At 43.1% G+C, this 20,088-nt stretch overlaps 1 protein-coding gene across 1 annotated transcript in view; it reads left to right on the top strand.

Moving 5' to 3' along the window:
* Window positions 1–13,492, top strand: part of DIMT1 (DIM1 rRNA methyltransferase and ribosome maturation factor) — a 48,491-nt gene extending 34,999 nt beyond the window's left edge. The window contains exon 12 of the mRNA XM_085871097.1: window positions 11,486–13,492. Within this exon, the coding sequence (XP_085727223.1) occupies window positions 11,486–11,528 (43 nt within the window). The 3' untranslated portion in view covers window positions 11,529–13,492. The remainder of the gene's footprint in view (window positions 1–11,485) is intronic.
* Window positions 13,493–20,088: the final 6,596 nt, after the last annotated feature.

Below are 20,088 nucleotides of genomic sequence, written 5' to 3'. Positions count from 1 at the left end.
CCAGGCTTGATGGCAGAGCTAAGCTGTTCAGGGAGCTTAGGCATAAAACTACGTTCACTGAGGGCAGACAAGGAGACCTATGTGCGAGGAATCTGTGAAAGGGTAGAGCATCATCTGTGGTCAAGTGATTCTCATCCTGCTTACAGATGAATGAGTGCATTGTGTTCTTCCAAGCTTGTCCCTTGGTATACTGCAGTGACAGTGGAGGGTGGTGGGCTCTTGACAGAGGAGTCGGAAGTGAAGGCCCACTGGGCCTTTGAGTGGCTGTACCAGGCTGACCCACTCGCTGTTGAGTTGGATGTCAGGGGTGCTAATATCCCTTTTGCTGACCCTCCAATCAACTGTGAACCCCCTCTGTTTGTGGAAACACAGGCTATTGTGAACCAGTTGAATGCAGGAAGCAGTTTCGCTGGTCGGACTTTGTGTCTGACGAGCGTTTGCTGAGAGAGACTGAGATGACAGTTGTTACCTATGTAGTCAGTGAGCATCAACTGTGGCTGTGTGGAAATGTGGCTCATTTTTCTGATGCTGATCCTGCCCACCAGATTCTCTCGGTGAGGGAACCTTGTGAGTGGAGGAGGCCAAAGGACCGACGACATGCCTTGTAGTTGCATAAGGTTGACCGATATCTATCTCAAAGAGATAGGGATAGGCCAGGCATCTGCCTGGGGAAAGAGGGGGGAGGGGGGTGGCCACACAGAGGCCCCTGGAATACCAGCAGAAAGTGGATTAGGTGACGCACTGCTCCGGCACATTCTCCCATACTTCACCTGAGCTGAGTAAAGACAAGATGTGATTTGGCAGAACCCTGGTTGACCATCAACATGTCTAAGATATAAAATGTGTTGTTTCTCTGCTTCATAGTCCTCTTTAGAGATACCAGTTACCTTCAAGGTGCAGGACATTTGTTCCTCTTTCCCCCCCCCCCCCACCTATGGAACTAACTTCCACGTTATCCTCAATTTTGTTCTACCCTCCTGATCTTCTAGACAGTTGTTCACCACCATCTCAGATCATCTCCCATCCAAAACCATGATATTTTATACTCCCATTAACCCTCCCCAAGCACACATCATTGCAAGTTTCCAGTTTTTCCTTCCTGAGAGGGTTTTTCTGGATCCACCTCGTGTTTTTCCCCCACTCTTTCTGCTGTTTCTTTACCTCCACCACTGAAGGTGGATGGGGGTCATTTTTTGCCCCTATCTGTTTGCTTGTCCTCCAGTGAACAGGATATCTCAAAATGTTATTGATGGATTCGGACGGAACTTAGTGGACAGGTTAGGTGTGTGACAAGGAAGAATTTATTTTATTTTGGTGAAGATCCGGCTCCAGAAGCGAGAATTTTTTTTTTTTTTTAAAGTGATTCTTTACCATTGAAAGATGGGACCAAAAACGATTGTAGCACAATATCTCAAAAAGTTGTGTACGGATAATGACAAAACTTGGTGGATGAGTTGGGTATGTGACAATAACAAGCCGATTAGATTTTGGTTCAGGTCCGGATGCTGATCCGGCCTATCAATGGGATACAATACGTAAACTGTTCAGCCTGGCGAAGGCATGCGCTTTACCGAGAGCTGTTCTAGTTTGTTCTGTTACGTCCTGATCTGTTCTATGCTGTAGCTCCTGCACGAGTTTTGACTGTAAACAAGAAAGCAAAGAAATATCAAGCACAACATCCAGGTGTGCAATATGAAACACAGTTCCACCAACCCACAAAAAGGAGCTGAATTTCATCGGACTGGTTAAATGTCTTGTGCACAGTTTTCCCAACCGTGTCCAGAAAAGGAAGGACTTGTCTCTGGATTATTTCAAGGCATTGCTTGGCCTTTGACGCCAGTTTGTAGATATCGGCCCAAGCCAAGTCTGTTCAGATTGTAATTGCGAGGATCTCCAAGTCCAGAGCACGCAAATAAATGTGGGGGAATTTGTAAATAAACGTTTCATCAACATTCATTATTAACCTCCGCCATCTTCGAAGATTGATGGAGGTAACTGTTTTCACCCCTTTCTGTTTGTTTGTTTGTTTGTTTGTTTGTGAACAGTATTACGGAAAAACTCCTCGACGAATTTCGACGAAACTTGGTGGGGGGGTTAGGTATGGTCCAAGGATCATGCCATTAGATTTTGGACTTGGTCCCCCCCCCCCCAAAAAAAAATTGTTAGAGAAATTTTTTTATTTTTTTTTTGCATTTCTACATGTTTTTAAGTGATTTTCACCCCCCCCCCCAAAAAAAAATATAGATTTTTTTTTTGCATTTCTACATGTTTTAAGTGATCTCCAACCCCCCCCCAAAAAAAAATTGTTAGAGAAATTTTTTTTTTGCATTTTGACATATTTTAAGTGATTTCCACCCCCCCCCCCCAAAAAAAATTGTTTGAGAAATTTTTTTTATTTTTTTGCATTTCATATTTTAAGTGATTTCCACCCCCCCCCCCCAAAAAAAAATTGTTTGAGAAATTTTTTTTTTTTTTTTTGCATTTTTACATGTTTTAAGTGATTTCCAACCCCCCTCCCAAAAAAAATTGTTACCCACCCCAAATTTTTTTTTTTTGCATTTCTACATGTTTTAAGTGATTTCCAACCCCCCCCCCCAAAAAAAAAAAATTGTTAGAGAAAAAAAATTTGCAACTTTTTTTTTTCAACAAAATTTAGATTTTTTTTGGTATTTTTACATGTTTTAAGTGATTTCCAACCTCCCCCCCCCCCCCCCAAAAAAAAATGTTGGAGAAAAGAACTATAACTGTCAGCACTGTCGACATCATATTTAATGAATAAGATATAAGGTTCACTTGAGTGACCCAGCAGTATTGGCGGCGGAGGTTTTGCACTCTCCGGAGTGCTCCCCCTCTAGTTTGCTTGGTCATCACTATTTCCTTGTTTGTGGTAACAGCCTGGAACAAATTTGATCATGACACATTCATTACAATACATTTAATCATTTGTTTTTTTTTTTCAAGGTTTCTTATTGGTGAAAAATATGGGTTTGAGTTTTCAACTGTGTTGGTTTCGATTCAATATCAAACAAAACTGAACATGTGGTATTCTTGGCCTGAATCGCTGCTGCACCATCACCACTGTTATATGGCTCATGCAGGACAGAGTAAAAATTTAGTGTCTGTTCAAAGGTTATATCCCCGAATGGAGGGGGAGGGAGGTGAGGAGGGGCCAGGGGTTCTAAAATGGCTTTGAAAAATCTGGAGGAATACGAGACATGTGCTTTTCTCAAGTCAAATAGCCTTTTGCTTTTGTAACGGATGTAGTTTTGCTAATAAGGTAAAAACAAGTTTAGTTTGTCGAAACAAACTCATCTTTAGGAAGAGATATTTGAAAATCCATTCTCATATTCTGAGTGAATGGTTAATCAGGGCATGAGGAGGCAAGGGGGGAAATAAATATAATAAATCTTCGGATGTGGGATTTGAATTTGAGTTGTAGCATCACGAGCTCAGTGGAAAGGTTTGTAGTCTGTCTTCACACCTCAGCACTCAGCAAGTGGATGCGCTGGCAGGATTGCCTAGAGGTATGCTACGAGCACTCGCCTCAGCGGTTTAACCTGTGTTTGAATCCAGACCCAGGTATAAACTGTCATCCCAGTGTTTGACAGGCAGGATGATTCATCATTGTGTGTGCTGTCCCTCGGATGGACGTTGAACTGGGAATCCTGCCTGCCAACATTAGTTGGTAGACATTAGATTGCATGGTGTCCTTCACGAAGAGTAAGTTTCTATCACGAGCGAGCTATCACAAGCAACCAAAACAAATTCAAAATTCCTGCCCTGACAACGGCTGGGAGAGGTCATTGCATCAATGTCACAGCCACGCCCTTAGTGCCACATAGGAAAGAAGCAACAAGTGGATCTGATGGTACCTCGACGTGTTTCGACTTATGAGTAACTTACAAGTAACGTGTGTCGACGTGTGTCAACGATCGCATGACGTGCCTACAACTTATGGCCAGCGTTATGCGGAACGTGTGAGTCATACGCCGGCATAAGTCTTAAAATTTCAAGTATGGAAAATTTGAGGACAACCGAAAAGTACAACGTTTAAAGCCAGCGAACAACGACGTATGGCAGTGTTTTTCAGCGTGCTCTCAATGTTATCAAAACTTACCCATAACGTATTCGACGTGTACCAACGTTTTAGACAAATTTTCCAAAAATCGGCATAAGCTGGCTAAAACGTCAAGGTGTGACTGGACCTTTAGGCTCTTCTACCCATTGGCATCTTTTGGCAGGAAGCCAATGCCCAGGGTCTGCTCCTCAATCGCCCTCGGTGTGTTTTTCTCCACTGCCTCACCACTCTTCTCTCTGCCCATCCCTCAAACCTCTCAGACTCATTGTGTTATTCTGAAAAACAACTACCTTTTCAAGTCCAAGCATGATGTTCATCTGCATTCCTTCAACCCACCTGTGTCTTCCCTGGAGCATTATTTTTGGTTCTATTTTCCTTGTTTCTATTGCATCTTCTCCCCCCCCCAGTACTTCACAACTGCTGCTCATCTCTACCTTGTAGGAAACGTCCCCCACACCCAATAATTGATGACCCCCTCCTTCCCTTTCTCCTCATTTCTGTTCCCTTTTATGTACTGTGATGTTTCTGTGCATTTTTCTCACCTGTTCCCCATTACTCTTGTTTGTATGCTTTTGTAATGGATATAGAGGGACATATAAAATACCTGCCACCCTCTGTTTTTGAGAGCTCTCGAGAAAAAGTGTTCTCATGGGAATGCCGAACGGATAAACCCCAAATGAATCAACTCCCCCCCCCCCAACAGATTGTAAATAATTTTTAGCTCCTCTTGATATTGTAAAGGGCCCCATCCATATTGAGTCGCTTTATGCTGACTGCACGTTGGACGTGTGAGCTCTTTGCAGAAAACAATTGCTTCATGCTTTCACTTGAACTGCATTTCTTTCCGAAAGTGGATTGTTTCTCCCCTCCCTACCTTTATAAATAGATTTACTGTTAAAAAATATATTCCACCAAGTTCCAGAGTCCAGAAAGAAAATGCATCTGACTGGCAGCATGGGTGCTTTAACATGCACCACCTACTTTAAGTGGAACACAAAAATTTTTTTATGAACAACATTGGAAGAGGTTGCAGAGAGAGAGCCCATCACTCGTGTTCTAGATTGGCTCAGAGAGGAGTGTTTTGGTCCAGAGGGCAAAGTGAAGGGGGCGTCCTCAGATATATTTGTGTGAACCCAGGCACATGACATTTCCATTCTGGAATGATGTCAATATATTCAACTGTAAGTTGAGATACATTTTGCTTTGCATTGGAAGAGGCCACAGAGATAACTATCAAAATCAAGTCTTTCAACACCAGCAACCCTCTTCTGGGAAAACCTCCCTCCAGGTACCATCTGTCATCCCTCAGATCGGCAGACAGCAGCCTCTTCACTCTTCAGATATGGATAAAATCACGAGCTGGTCCAACATGTGGAGCGTCTTTCAATCCTGACAAATCTCACTCACAATGTCTCTCCAAAAAGACCGTCTGGAAACCACCCCCCCCCCATCTACTTTCTCAACAATCCTCTTGAAGTCCTTTCTTTCAAGCTTCTGGATCTCACTATCTGTCATATCTTTCCTGGGAAAGCCACATTTCCAACCTGACCTCCAAAGGCAGTCGCCGTCTGGGAATCCTCCGTCTTGTAAAGTCCTTACCTTGGCACACCTGAGCTCCTGACCACATACAAAGCTTGATGGAGCATTGCTCTCCCCTCTGGGCTTGTGCTCCTGCCTCTCACCTTTCTTGGCTTCACACGGAGGAAACCAAGGCATTTAGGATCATTAGTATCTCCCGCGGTAAGGCTGAGCCTTTGGATCTCTCACTAACCTCAGGCAGGTCAGTGGTCTTTGCCTTCTGCTGTCTCCTCTCCGGCCTCGCCCCCCCCCGCTCTGTCTGCGATGTCCCCCCCCCCATCATTTCCTCAAGTCACTCAAGGACTGTAAGCAACCCCCTTCTGGGAAAACTACAAAAAATCAAGAATCACTGCTCACCTTCACTCTTTTATGACACTCCCACCGTCACATGGCTCGCCCGCACCCCATCCCTAACTGCAATCTGTTTATCTCAATTCAGGTCATGTCAGGTGTCATCTCCGTCAAGGATGTTCGCTGCCATGGATCTCCAAGCTGTTTGGATGTTAGCAACAAACTTTACGTGTTGCTCAGTCATGTCCACTGCTTTATATAGGCTCACTTGCCTTCAACCTTGCCTTCCAAAAGTTATTTCTGTAAATAGTCATGATTAAGGATATGTCCAAGATAATCTACTTTGCATTTTGATGCTTCCTAACATGCTTTTCTTCTGCATAAATTTCCTAAACACGTCTTCATTCGGAAACCAACAAGCTTCACTTCAGCATAACTTATTTTCTGTAAACTATCACAAACTCCCCCGAACAGAAACCTCTTACCAGCAGGTTACTGTATTTCTTCCACTGCCTTTTCTATTCTGTTGTTGTTCACCAATTCCCTTGCTCGTTGGATTCAATTCTGTGTGCCCATTGCACCACTGTCACTGCATTACCTTTTTACACCGTGTTAACTCCCTCTAACATGAGCTCGTTTTATAACCATCTCTTCCCCCTTTCCAAAAAAAGAGCGATCTGAATTGTACTCCTAATGTCCATATACACTTGATCAATTGAGCAATTAGTGAAACTAGTACGGGCCCGTAGGGGCGTAAACGACGACTGGATTGGGGCATTATTTCAATTAGATTGGACCAACCGTGTCATAAATGGACATAACTTGGGAAACACCTGAGAAACATACTCAGGTCCCCAGCGTCAATTGTGATGTCATATCAAACAAAGAAGAACTGTGACGCCCCTCTCTCTCGCCCCTCCTCGCTACCCCCTAGTCTAGCCCCTCCTCTCTCCCCCCTCACTCTCACCCCCTCTCTCGCCCCTTCCTCTCTCCCCCTCTCTTGAATTGTGACGCCCCCTCTCTCTCCCTCCCCTCTCTCCCTCCCCTCTCTCCCTCCCCTCTCTCCCTCCCCTCTCTCCCTCCCCTCTCTCCCTCCCCTCTCTCCCCCCTCTCTCCCCTCTCTCCCTCCCCTCTCTCCCCCTCTCTCCCCCTCTCTCACCCCCTCTTTCTCCCCCCCTTTCTCCCCCTCTTTCTCCCCCCTCTTTCTCCCCCTCTTTCTCCCCCTCTTTCTCCCCCCTCTTTCTCCCCCCTCTTTCTCCCCCTCCTTCTCCCCCCTCTTTCTCCCCCTCTTTCTCCCCCTCTTTCTCCCCCCTCTTTCTCCCCCTCTTTCTCCCCCCTCTTTCTCCCCCCATCTTTCTCCCCTCTTTCTCCCCCATCTTTCTCCCCCATCTTTCTCCCCCCATCTTTCTCCCCCATCTTTCTCCCCCATCTTTCTCCCCCTCTTTCTCCCCCCTCTTTCTCCCCCCTCTTTCTCCCCCTCTTTCTCCCCCTCTCTCTCCCCCCTCTTCCTCCCCCTCTTTCTCCCCCTCTTCCCACTCCTCCTCTTCCTCCCCCTCTTTCTCCCCCCTCTTTCACCCCCCTCTCTCTCCCCCCTCTCTCTCCCCCCTCTTTCTCCCCCTCTCTCTCCCCCTCTCTCTCACCCCCTCTTTCTCACCCCCTCTTTCTCACCCCCTCTTTCTCACCCCCTCTTTCTCACCCCCTCTTTCTCCCCCTCCTCTCTCGCCCCTCTCTCTCACCCCCACTCTCATCCTCCCCTCTCCCGTCCCTCTCTCTCGCAGATATTGGTCGACAGATAAATGGCCGTAACTTGGGAACCGCTCATCCGATTAATATCAAACCTTGAAAAGGCACATCCGCGGGTCCCCAGAAATATTCCTGGCAAGTTTCAATCAGATCGGACCGTCAATCGTGCAAAAAATAAATAAATAAATAAATAAACATGAATTGTGACGTCATTCGTGAAGTCATAGCACCGAGTCTTGTCATTGGTCGACAGAAAATGGCCGTAACTTGGGAACTGCTTATCCGATTAATATCAAACCTTGAAAAGGCACATCCACGGGTCCCCAGCAATATTCCTGGCATGTTTCAATCAGATTGGACCGTCAATCGTGCAAAAAAATAAAATAAATAAATAAACATTAATTGTGACGTCATTCGTGATGTCATAGCACCGTGTCCTGTCTGGTTGACAGACAATATATAGGTCGTTATTGGTTGACAGACATTGGTCATTGTATCACGTTATTCTTTTTATTCAATTATTGTGCTATTATTATTATTATTATTATTAATATGCTGTTATCATTCTGAGAAAAAATTGGCATGATAAGGTGAGAAGGTGGAACGACACATTCAGCTGCCATATATACACCTTTTCAACACTGAAAAGCAGTAAAATGGCCGTAACTTGGGAACCGCTCGTCCGATCGATATCAAACCTCGAAACGGCACATCCGCGGGTCCCTGGCAACATTCCTGGCAAGTTTCAATGAGATCAGACCGGTGGTCGTCGAGAAACGGCGGTCGCAGACAGACAGACAGACAGAGATTGCTGGAATTATAGATAGATGAATCATCGTTTCTTGTTGTAGGTTAAGTACACTTGTTCATATGACTTGCAATTATGAAATAGTTTAAATCATATCATATCGGATTGGAAAATGCTTCATTAAAAAAAAAAAACCATCTTGGTTTAATTGCATAAACTAAAAACATCTGCTCCCTACGGGAGTGGCCAGGGGGACATGGAGAGGGGGGCCATGTGTATGTGCATGTCAGCCATTATCATGCGGATTGCAGTGGGTTAATATTATTCTTCTTGTAGGGCCACTTTTATTCCCTCGTTGACGGGTTGGCTGGGGGAAGCTTGGCCCAAGTCTTTCACGAACCAGCTGGCTAGGCCTCACGTTCGACTAAGGTTCGAGCAGGAATTTGGAATTTGTTCAGGTTGCCAGCGATAGCTCGCCTACTCTTTGCCAAAGGCGCAGACGTTTAGTGTCCGCCAAGTTTAATGTCCATTGGAGGGACTGCACACTGATGAATCACCCCGCCTGTGAAACACCAAGATGACAGTTGATAGTTGGGTCGAGATTCCAACCCAGCCTGGACAGCTTCGAGGCGAGTGTGTGTTCGGAATGGGGTTATGTGTCGAATTAGAGACGAAGGTGTGTTGGGAAATAAGTGCTTGTATCACACCTTTTTATCCATTTGTGTTCTGTGTCATGCTAAATGTAAAAAAAATGATAATAATAATAAAAAGTTGGTGAGAGCCAGGCAGCAGAAAAGAATGCAAAGAAGTCATGTGGTTGGAAAAACATTGCCTCTCTGGTTGAAGAAGATATGGATATTGAAAAAACATGGAACAGCATCAAAAATGGGATTTACAAGGGCTGCTAAAACAAGTGTGGGCGATAAGAATAAAATGAAGAAACCAAGGTGGATGCAGATTAACTGCGACAGCGATGTGACAAGCATAGGAAGCTAAACAGGAATAAAAAGGATGATGCTAATACAACAGTTGAGTACAGTATGCTGAGCAGACAGATAAAAAGGGTCAAAATAGACAGAAATAACTGATTTAGCAAAATATTGTAAAATGAAATGAAACCAGAAGAGAAATGATGCATTGTGATTGTTGCAAGATAAGAGCTGCGAGGAACATTTGAGTTAAATATGCCAATGGCAAACTACAAGCACATGCACATAATTGGAGGCAAACGAACAAAGAAGGATACAGTAATTAGGAGAGCTGCACTATCGATGAAAATGGTCCTGGAGAGGTTTCACAGTACAGATGACGGAGAGAAGATGCCACAATTTGAAGAAGTGAAGAGGTTGCCATGAAAAGGAAATAGGTGCCAGGCTGTGACAAATTGCATGCTTGCGGCAGCTCGGCTTGGGGTGTACACGGTAAAGGGGAAAATATCTGCAAGTGCCAAACAAATGGGGTAAAATGATATTACTAATCAAGTAGGAAGGAAACAAAAGGTAATGAAAAAAACTACAGAGGAAATGGCTTGCTGAGTGTGCTGGGAAAAGCAATTGCCATGACATTGGAAAGGAGAATAAAGTATGTGGGGGCAGCGTTTAAAGAGGAACGGGCTGGATTTAGGCCAGGACAATATACAGTGGATCAGCTATTTTTGAAGACTTCTCAAAAAGTACATGAAACAACTGGATCTGCGACAGCAACTTCATAAACTTTAAAAAGGCTTTGGACAGCATCTGGTCGAAAGGATAATGGCATCCCTGAAAAAATGATCACGCTGATCGAAAAGATCTACAGCACGTCTGTGAGAGTAGGCAAGAAGCTGACCGATTCAGGACAACTGTTGCGGTTTATGAGTGGAAAGAAGAGTGGAACTGCAACAGGACAACTGCTGGAGATATTAGAAAATTTGTTCAACTTGGCACTGAGAGATGGAAATGGAAGAAATTTTTAAATGGGAGAACCGTGAATAAATGGAAGATTTACAGATGTTGATCTCAGTCACAACCACGGATAACACAAAACAACTGACAGTGAAGATCTGGAAAGCAGAATTATCGGATTGAATATCATGGAAAACAATGAGAGGTAAAGATTTAAGTTGGTGAAAATGTGTGTATGTTGGTCCATATGTGTTCATTCATTCATCTCGTGTGTAGCTTGTGGCTGCTGGTTGCATCATTGCTGAGAGTGTGTCTGCGCCGCTGATGTTCTTGTAGATTAAGCCATGTAACTTGTTCAGGGTTCCCGTGATAGCTCACGTACTCTTCGCGAAGGACACCGTGGGATCTTTAATGTCCACCGACTAATGCCAGCAGATGGGACGCCCAGTTTAACCTCAATCCGAGGGACGGCGCACATTGATGAATCACCCTGCCTATGAAACACCAGGGTGACAGTTTATAGCTGAGTCGAGATTCAAACCCAAACTAAACGGCTCTCAGGCGAGTGTGCATACCTCCAGTGTCGGCCATCCTGACAACCCGAGATGATAAGTAATGAAAAATTGGAATTGTGAAGAAAACATAAAAAAGAAAAGATTTGGACGAGTCGCTACTCCTTTTGGAAAAGTGAAATATCAAAAAGGCTAAAGTTTTGATGAAAGCAAAAATTTATTGAAACGAAACAATTGTTGTGCAAACATTCTTGTTCAGATTGGAATTGTAAAAAAAAAAATTACCGCGTTTGCTGGTACATACCTGAACAGCGTGCAAAAATTGTGACGGAGAGGATTTGTGAGGTTGCTTTGGAAAAATGTATATACCAGAAAAGTTTAAGGATGAATGAAGCCGTGAAAGTGGTGCAAAATCGAGGTGGGGAAAGGCTTGATTCAGGCCCCAACGGTTTCAATGGGCTGACGGATGGGAATGGAAGGAAAAGAATGTAGATTTAAAAAAAATAAAGTGTGGGGAATGGAGGATTCCTGAGATTTATGCATGACTGTAAATTATGCATCAGGGATTTATTTTTTTATTGCTTGTATCTTTGTCACTGATTCTGAGGATGTTTTTTTTTTTAATCTTTTTTTTGTCAATTTCCCTTTTCAGATTACTTCACTGTTTCAACTCTGCTGGATTCCACTTCGCTTGAGATTTGGGGCCTTGTTGAGCTTCTGAACCATGACCAATACTACTTTGTTTTACTTCACAGCAAGGATGTGTGCATGCTTCGTACTGCTTTTGGGGGTGGGGGGTTATTAAAAGAAAATTCTTTCAAGTGTTTTGCATTACCCTTTCACAGCCAAACTGTAGCACCTGGAAGCCCCACATTTTGGGTGTCAGTGCTACAGAATCTGGGCAAGGTTTTAAGCTACCATATATTTGCCTTTATGGCCATTTTTAGGCTACCAGAGGCCGCTATAAAGCATATGTGGGGTGAGGCAGTGCTGCCGCCGGCCCGCAGCAAAGGGTAACCACCATGAGGCCAATAACTCCATAGCTTTTCAATGTCCAACACATCCCAAAACCACCGCTGGGAAAAGCTCACCCAGCTGGGTCGTGCCAGGTTGCCCCTGCTAATATATATATATATATATATATATATATATATATATATATATATATATATGTATATATATATGTATATATATATATATAATATTATTGGTTCACGAGTCAGTAAGTGATCACCATATTCATTATGGTGTGTGTGTGTCTGTCTGTCTGTCCCGAGCATAGCTCCGCGGGTTTTGATCCGATCTTGATAAAATTAGGGTGCGAGGTTTGTATCATGATCTAGTTGTGTTTTCTGGAGAATGGGTGTGCTGCACCCATTATGGGCAGAGCCATGCCCAAAAAACATGTTTTTAGGGGGTAGCCGGTTTCAAGTTACATCTTCTCCGAGGGGGTTTGTCGAATCTGGTAGGGGTTTCGGTATTTGGTTAGCCCAATGGCACCTGCATAGCTCCACAGAGCTCGATTTTTCATTTTCGTCACAAGGTCATGAACTTAGAAAATGTCAAAAAAATCAATAAATTGGGCATCGAGCTCCTTGGGTTTTCAACTGTTTCAAATGAAAGTTAGTATGCAAGTAGTGCTCTTCGAGTACTACACAACTTTCATCATTTACGTTTTTCCCGATTCCCGCCAGTTTGCCCGTGGTGTCGCCGTGTACATTCCTCGTGAACCATCGCCGTCTCCAGACTTGTATATATTATTTTTATGATTAATCCCCTACTGGTTTCACCGAAGGAGACTAGGTTTGCTCTCGGTCTGTCCGTCCATCCTACCCGTGGTTTTTCATCCTTTTTCCCCATACGCTTTGATATATTTAACTGAAACTTGGTACCTGGCTTTACTATGATAAGTTACAGAACAAGTTCGAGTTTCAGGGCGTTTTGTCAATTTTTCACAGAGTTATGCCCTTTTTGGACTGAGAAAATATCACATCGGTTGGAGACATATGTTGTACAGCAATTCTTGCTCTTGTTTTGTATGTTATTGATTCATCATGGAATGCACGATTTAAAGTGGAGAATCATAATTACCAAAGCTGCAGTTGTGGGGAAAGAACAAGTGGAAGAATGATGGATTTGTGAGGTTTATCAGAATTTAAAGGGGTTATAAGTGGGATTTTCTAATTTGTGATATAATATTTTCATACAAATACGTGATGTGATGTTAACTGTGTAAGCCAAAACTTATTCAAAAAGGCTGACTGCATTGTGGTATCAGCGGAATCACTCAAGAATCACCTGATATGAAACCAATAGGCTTTTAAATGTCATGAAATGGAAAAATGGATTGGTTTATTTACTTTTCTTATGTATTTGTGTGTTCTATATGCCCAGTGCAAGTGCATCCTCGCCCTCAAAAAAGAAAGGTAAACTTACTCTCACACAAATGTAAACCTTTAATTATATGAGGATGGTTTTGTTTGATGAATTTTTGTTCCAGATAATACAAGGTTGATGAAATTTCAATTTTAAGGTATTTCCCCCTGTTGTGCGCACACACACACACACACACACACACACACACACACACACACACACACACACACACACACACACACACACACACACACACACACACACACACACACACACACACACACGACCCATCTATATGTTAGAACCTTGATGTCATCTGTCTATAAACCTTTGGGATCAGTATGCAGCCATTTCAGGATGTGTTTTGCCATTTTCTTCATTTATAAACCTTATTCAATGGGTCTCTGAATGGTGCAACTAGATCTTTCATGTGCAGATCAACAGTAGCTGTGGGTTGCATAATTTTCTAGAGTTGGGGAGGGGATGGATGGGCCACTGACGCAATGCCACTTGCAGGTTGGAGTAGCAATTTGTAATTTGGTCAGGATGTAATAATAACTCGCACTCTTCGTAAAGTAATAACTCACACTCTTCGTGAAGAACAACATGGGATGTTTAACGTTCACCAACTAATGCCGGCAGAAGGGTCGCCCAGTTTAAAGTCCATCTGAGGGAAGGTGCACACATTTATGCCTCGCCCTGTATATGAAACACCAGGATGACAGCTTACAGCTGTGCCAAGGTTGAAACCCATGCTAGACAGCTGCGAGGCAGGTGTGCATACCTGCTGCTTGGCTAGCCTGCTGACATGTCCAAAGTACTGAAAAGTCACAGGGTTACCATTCGAGATTACATTTTCGATTGAGAACTTCTCAACCCATCTCCATGAGAGTAGGAATGTTCACATTTGCCATGTGACGGCGAGCCTGATCCTACAGAAAAGTCATGCCCCAGAACACCACACCATACCTGGCAGTTATCTGCATATTATTGCTTGGCTCGTTTCACAGTGATGGTTTTCTCGCATTCAAGATATTGCTGAGGAATTGTGCCATTGAAGTCCTGAATTGCATGTCAGAACTTTTCAACTGATGATGAACCTTTTATTCCTTGGTCTTTGGTCCAATAATACATCTATTCCAAGCAATTCGAGGTATATGAGAATGTTTAAGATTGCTCACCAAATCAGAGCCAGTTTTTTTACCCTCGCCGAAGGAAAGGGTATTATTGCATTTGGGTCCGTTTGTTACTTGGCGAAATCTTCGATTTTTGTCAAGTATGTTGGTCTGTTCCGTTTGTTTGTTTGTTTGTCCGGTCGTCTACAGCCCAAAACGGCTGGACCAGTCGTTCTTAAATTTTTACACCTGATAGGCAATCCACCTGAGACGGTCCGTGTCCAAACCCCGTCTTAATCTGACTAAACGTCACGACGTGACGTCACACAACGTGAAAACACATTTTTGGACATAACTCAGTGACCAGAAGTCATAGCAACTTCCTGTTGACGCCAAAACAAACTTCAATGGAATATCTAACTGTTTTAAAATGCATGTTAGTACAAATGATGCACAGTTTTCGCAAGCGTATGACGTCAAAGTTTTTAGCTATTGGCGTGATTTAAAAAAAGATTGTATTCGTTCTACAGGTCACAATTGTTAACCGATTTGGATGAGATTATAACAGCTGATAGAAATCCACAGTACAAAAAGATATGTGAATTTTAGTGATGTTCAAGATCAGGATCTGGATTCTGCATCACTTTATATTATCGCCCATTATAAACCAATGGGTAATTTTGTGAATTACACATGGCTATTTCTCAAACAGTTTTGCACTTATTACATTGAAACTTATACTGTCTATTTATGCATGTAATATTAACATGTGTACAAAGTTTGATTGAAATTGACCCAAGGTCAAGGTCAGGGTCACCCAAAACATGAAAAACACACATATAAAATACGTGTTTTTGTTTTACAACATATTTCAAACCTGATAACGGGATCGTAAAGCGGGTTGAAAAGCAATGTTCCTAGGTATTTTCAAATATTTTCTACGATCAGAATGAAGGCAACAAGCACCGATAAGTTGTTGAATGTCACATGGTGGCTTTAAATGAGTTGTGAAAATTTTCAATCTGCTGCCGTTACCATGACAACGCGCGCCTGATAATTGTTATTTGTGACGTCGCGTCATTTTATTAATGTACGAATAAATAAGCACCACACATTCCATGACATTACAGCTTGGACCACCACACGGAAAGGTCAACTAATTCGCCAAGTGTCGTGCTCAGCACGATTTTTCATTTGTCTGTGTGTTTGTCCACACAGAACTTTGGTGTTTTTCTCCGCAATTGCTTGTCGGATTGAGACATTTTCACCAAAGGAGCGACTACTCATGTAGAATTTTTTTTATCATAATTATGATGTCATTGGTCACATGGTGAGGTAGCCATGTTGGAAAAACAGAAAACTTTGGACTTCTTTATCTCTGAAACCCCACAAAGGAATAAATTGAAACTTTGCACACAGCAAGTTCTGCTCATGGGGAACGGGTGATTTTTTTTTTTATATGACGTCATAGGTGCCTTTGACCTGGTTGGATTTCGGGAAGATGGGGAATGGTATGACATGAGGAATGTAGCCAGAAGTAAGGTGATAGATATCCAAGTGTCCATAAACCTGCCTGCGGTGGGCAATAAGCAAACCTTCAGAATTGACTCCCAAAAAATAATTTTCTTGGTAAGAAAATATTTTCTTAAAATAAGAAAAGTTTTCTTGAAACATAACAAAACTATGAGAATATTTTTTTCTTGCTGCAAGAAACGATTTATCGTGGTTTTCTTGTTTCAATAAAACTTTTTTTGTTATTTTAAGAAAATGTTTTCCAACAAAGGAAATTATTTTAGGCAGTGTTGGCCTCCCAATGAAATATGCCAGGAACACAATTTTCTTCCAGTGTAGCAAGTTAAGAAGTAGCTCCACCATCCCAAAGTAGGAACCCATGCACCATAATGAGCAAGAGAGTTTGTGACACCTTGTGAGGCCTAGGAGCGCGAAGGAAAGCAGCTTCACCAGGGGGTTCACCCAAGAACGAGACAGGAGTTTGTAAGACGATTTTTTTTTTAATTTTTTGCAGGATAGGGCAATGGGCAATGGATTTTCTAGCATTTAAATTATTGTTCCAGATAGCTCCCAGTGCCATTTTTAGCTCAACTGAGCTTTAGTCCGGTGAGCTTGTGCGATTGAACAGTGTCCGTGAGCGAGTCGGTCCATAAACACTTCAGTCATTAGGAACCAAATGCACTATTTTGATGAAGCTTGACCACAAGCTTCATACCTGATGCTGAACGAAGGTGTATTGACCGCATCAAAATCTCCATTCATTAAGGGGTCTATGGTGGGAGGGTTGACCCTCCCTCCCCCCCCCAAAAGAAATAGGTATTTGCTCACTTCTCCAGAACTACACACACGATTTTGATGAAACTTGACCACAACCTTCATCACTCTTGATGTAATAAAGTTTGTTCATGGCATTAAAAAAAAATCAGGGTCTCAGGTGGTTGTTGTCGGGGGGGGGGGGTTTGAGTGACTATTGCTCCTGATCCTGGTGAGCTTCAAGATGTGCAGTATTATTTTTCTTTCCGGATAGGAAGAGATGGATGCTGCAGCAGCCTGCCTTCAGAAGTGTTGTGAATTGTTCTACACAGTGTGGAGCCATTGCGAAATTGTATGGAGGATCATCTTCCGGAAGGGGAGAGCTCATTAATAGAGATGAATAATGTCTGTCCGAAATCGCTGACTTGTGCAAAACCAGTTTTGAGAGGGAGATCTCAAGACAAAATTCCATGCAGAGCAATCCAGTGTTGTGGCTTGCAAAGAAAAATTCTGATGATTCCAGCCAGGGGCCCTTGAATACCATTACCAGACAACTTGGGAAATAAGGCTGAGTGCCAGATTATCAAAAGCTCGATAGATGTTCAAAGAGATGATCCTGATAGGTCGCCACTCTGACACAGGAGGTCAGGGCAGGAATTTGCCGATGGTGCTGATGACAGCTCACCTGCTCTTCACAAAGGACACCATGGGATCTTTAACATCCACCAACAAATGCTGCGGGACATCCAGTTTAATAACTATCTGAGGGACGGTACACACGTTGATGAATCTCTCTGCATGTGAAACATCAGGTTGACATTTTATAGGTGGGCCGAGATTAAAACCCAGTCTGGACAGCTCATCGGTGACTGTGTGTACCTTTGGCCATCCTGGCAACCCTAGGGAGTTGGTGAATAGATAATGCCTGAGGTCTACAGCAATGATTCCAATACTTTACATGAGGGTGGAAAGAAGGCTGACAGATCTGTAGTTGATAAAATAAAACTTGGGATACTTATTCTTATTTGCAATTCCTTTATTTGAATCACAATTGGTATAAAACTTTAACAGCTTACCGTGTTGCCTTTTTGTATCATAAATGATGGTGTTACACCATAGTGCTCCCTAAGGTTCCACACCAACTCGCATTGATCTGATTTCTGCAGAATTTCCACTTTTTTTGTAATTAAGTATTTGATTAAGATTAAGTGTTTAACCACTAGAATAGGCATGATCACTTGGACGCTTGTTGGATAACATTGAGGGCAGAATAAGGCAAAAACACAGAAATACCTTGCGAAAAGCATGGAGTAACACCGCTAACAGGTTCAAACAAGGAATACAAGGACACACATGATGCGTGCTGGCATCGGCAATGACAGCATACTGGACTACGGAACTCGGACGCCATTTTGCCAGGAAGTTTGAATCTAAGGATGTGCTGAAGTTCGGATTTGAGAGTTTTCACTATTTAAATTCCAAGTGGAATTATAATCGTAGTTCCAAGCTCTTCCACAAGCCTCGACCATGTATACAAAAAAAAAACTAATACTCGTGTACAACATCATATTTCAACAGTATGGCGATCACCAAAATGTGGACAAGCAAAAAGCAATGACATCCCCCAATCATCCTGGCAATACCATTCATTCTCTGCTCCAAATATCAAGATTCTAGTTGGTACTGCATGACTCTTATACCCTGAACTTTAGAGACACGATACAGCAGCAGCTTTTGCTGTATGTGCTGCAGAATATGGCTGTTCACACAGGTCAATTGGCAGGGACTGCAATCTGGTTTCCCACAAATGGATTGGCTAAGGCTTCAAACTGTCCCTAATATAGCCCCTTGCACCTATTGTCTCCAGAACTTTGTGTCTTGCATACTTAAGAAGGTAGATAAAGCTTTGTCCAGCCATGACCCTGCATCGGTGACGGGCCCAAATGGCATCAGCATCCATGTTCTGAAATCCTTCTCCGCTGCTCTTGCTTCCACTTGTCTCTGCCCTTCAGGTTGTATGCACGTCCTTCTCCATTGGCAGCCGCCCACCTGCCTGGATATCAGCAACCATCAGTCTCCACTCAAGAATGCAAAAAACAGATGTTACCATCTAAAGATCAGCAAGGGTTAAACAAGATGGACGTAATCCATCATTGCTGCTGCCATGGTCTCATATTTTCAGACAGCCTGAACTTGTATTGATATAATTTGGATTCCATCCCATGAAATTTTACTGGCCATGCTGCTGCTTTTCTCTCACAATGGCTGAAGGCACTTCATCTCGGAGAAGGGATCAGGATAATCCCTTTGGACCTATCTCAGCCATTCAACACATTGTGGTATCCCGTTTTACTAAACAAGCTCATTGGCTGTGGCATACAACGCTGCCTTCATGCATGGACGTCTGACTTGCTCTACTCTGGCAGTCAACATGTTACTATCAATGGAACCCCTCTCTCCTTTTCTGCCAGTGGAGCTTCCCTAAGGCAGTGTGTTGGGCCCGTCTTAGTTCATAAACCACCTTTCCGATGTTCTGGATTTCCATGGTCATGGTCAGCCACTCGCTGGAAGACGTTCCACATTTTGAACTGCTCAGCTTCAATATCATTCATGACCTCTCCTGTGCTGACCATTGGCAAATCTGGCCTCCAAAATCAGCAAGAGGCTCAACATCTATCTATATGTTGTTGCAAGCATCAACCAGACATGGTACAGCACAACTCACCTGGTTCAATTTGGGTGATTCATGCCAAAATTACAGTCAGTCCCCATCTCAGAGACCTCCTGCCTCGGAGGTCCTGCCTGCCTCCTGCCAGAGATCTCGGAGATCCCCGCATCCAGAGCCTCATTACCGTGCAGATTTGAGGTCCTTGAGACGAGTGAGTACCGTGCCGATAGGCGATCATATGGTCGATCTTATCAAAGCTGAGCGAACTCTGACCACATGACGCAAACTTTTCTGGGCCAATTTACCTTTAACAGGTTCCACAGAGCCACCAGACAAAACCGTCAGAACGAACAGGATCCACACAAAGACGAAGTCAAGTTTGTAAAATGTATTTGATAAGAAGCAATGTACAATGGATCCAATTATATTTAATAAACCCCTTTTTACCCCTTAATAAAATGTACCAAACGAACAGACCAAGCAACACGTGGGATGTCCTTAATTAACTATGTCCTTATAGGTCCTCAGACACATGATAAAGACTGGGGCAAGTCACAGGACAACATAATTGTGGAAGTGGTTTTACTCTTAAAGCATCTTTTTGGACTTCATTTTCTTTAATAGTTGTAACAGGTCGGATAAATAAAGGCATTCTGCCCATAATGGCACAATATTAATTAAACCCATGTAATTGAGAGGATCCCTCATATCAGGAATATTCATTTTCTTTGTTCCATTTGTGTTCCATAAAAAGTGTATCTGCTTTCAGTGACAGGCAGAGTTGCTATGTATTAAGTAAATTGACTTAAACTATGTAATTACCTGGAAATG

The sequence above is a fragment of the Eptatretus burgeri genome, chromosome 2 (genome assembly GCF_056783735.1).
Source record: "Eptatretus burgeri isolate ZD-2024b chromosome 2, Ebu_testis_v1, whole genome shotgun sequence".
NCBI classification, from domain to species: domain Eukaryota; kingdom Metazoa; phylum Chordata; class Myxini; order Myxiniformes; family Myxinidae; genus Eptatretus; species Eptatretus burgeri.
The sequence above is the reverse complement of the archived record's forward strand: the minus strand, read 5'-3'. Positions and strand labels throughout refer to the sequence as shown.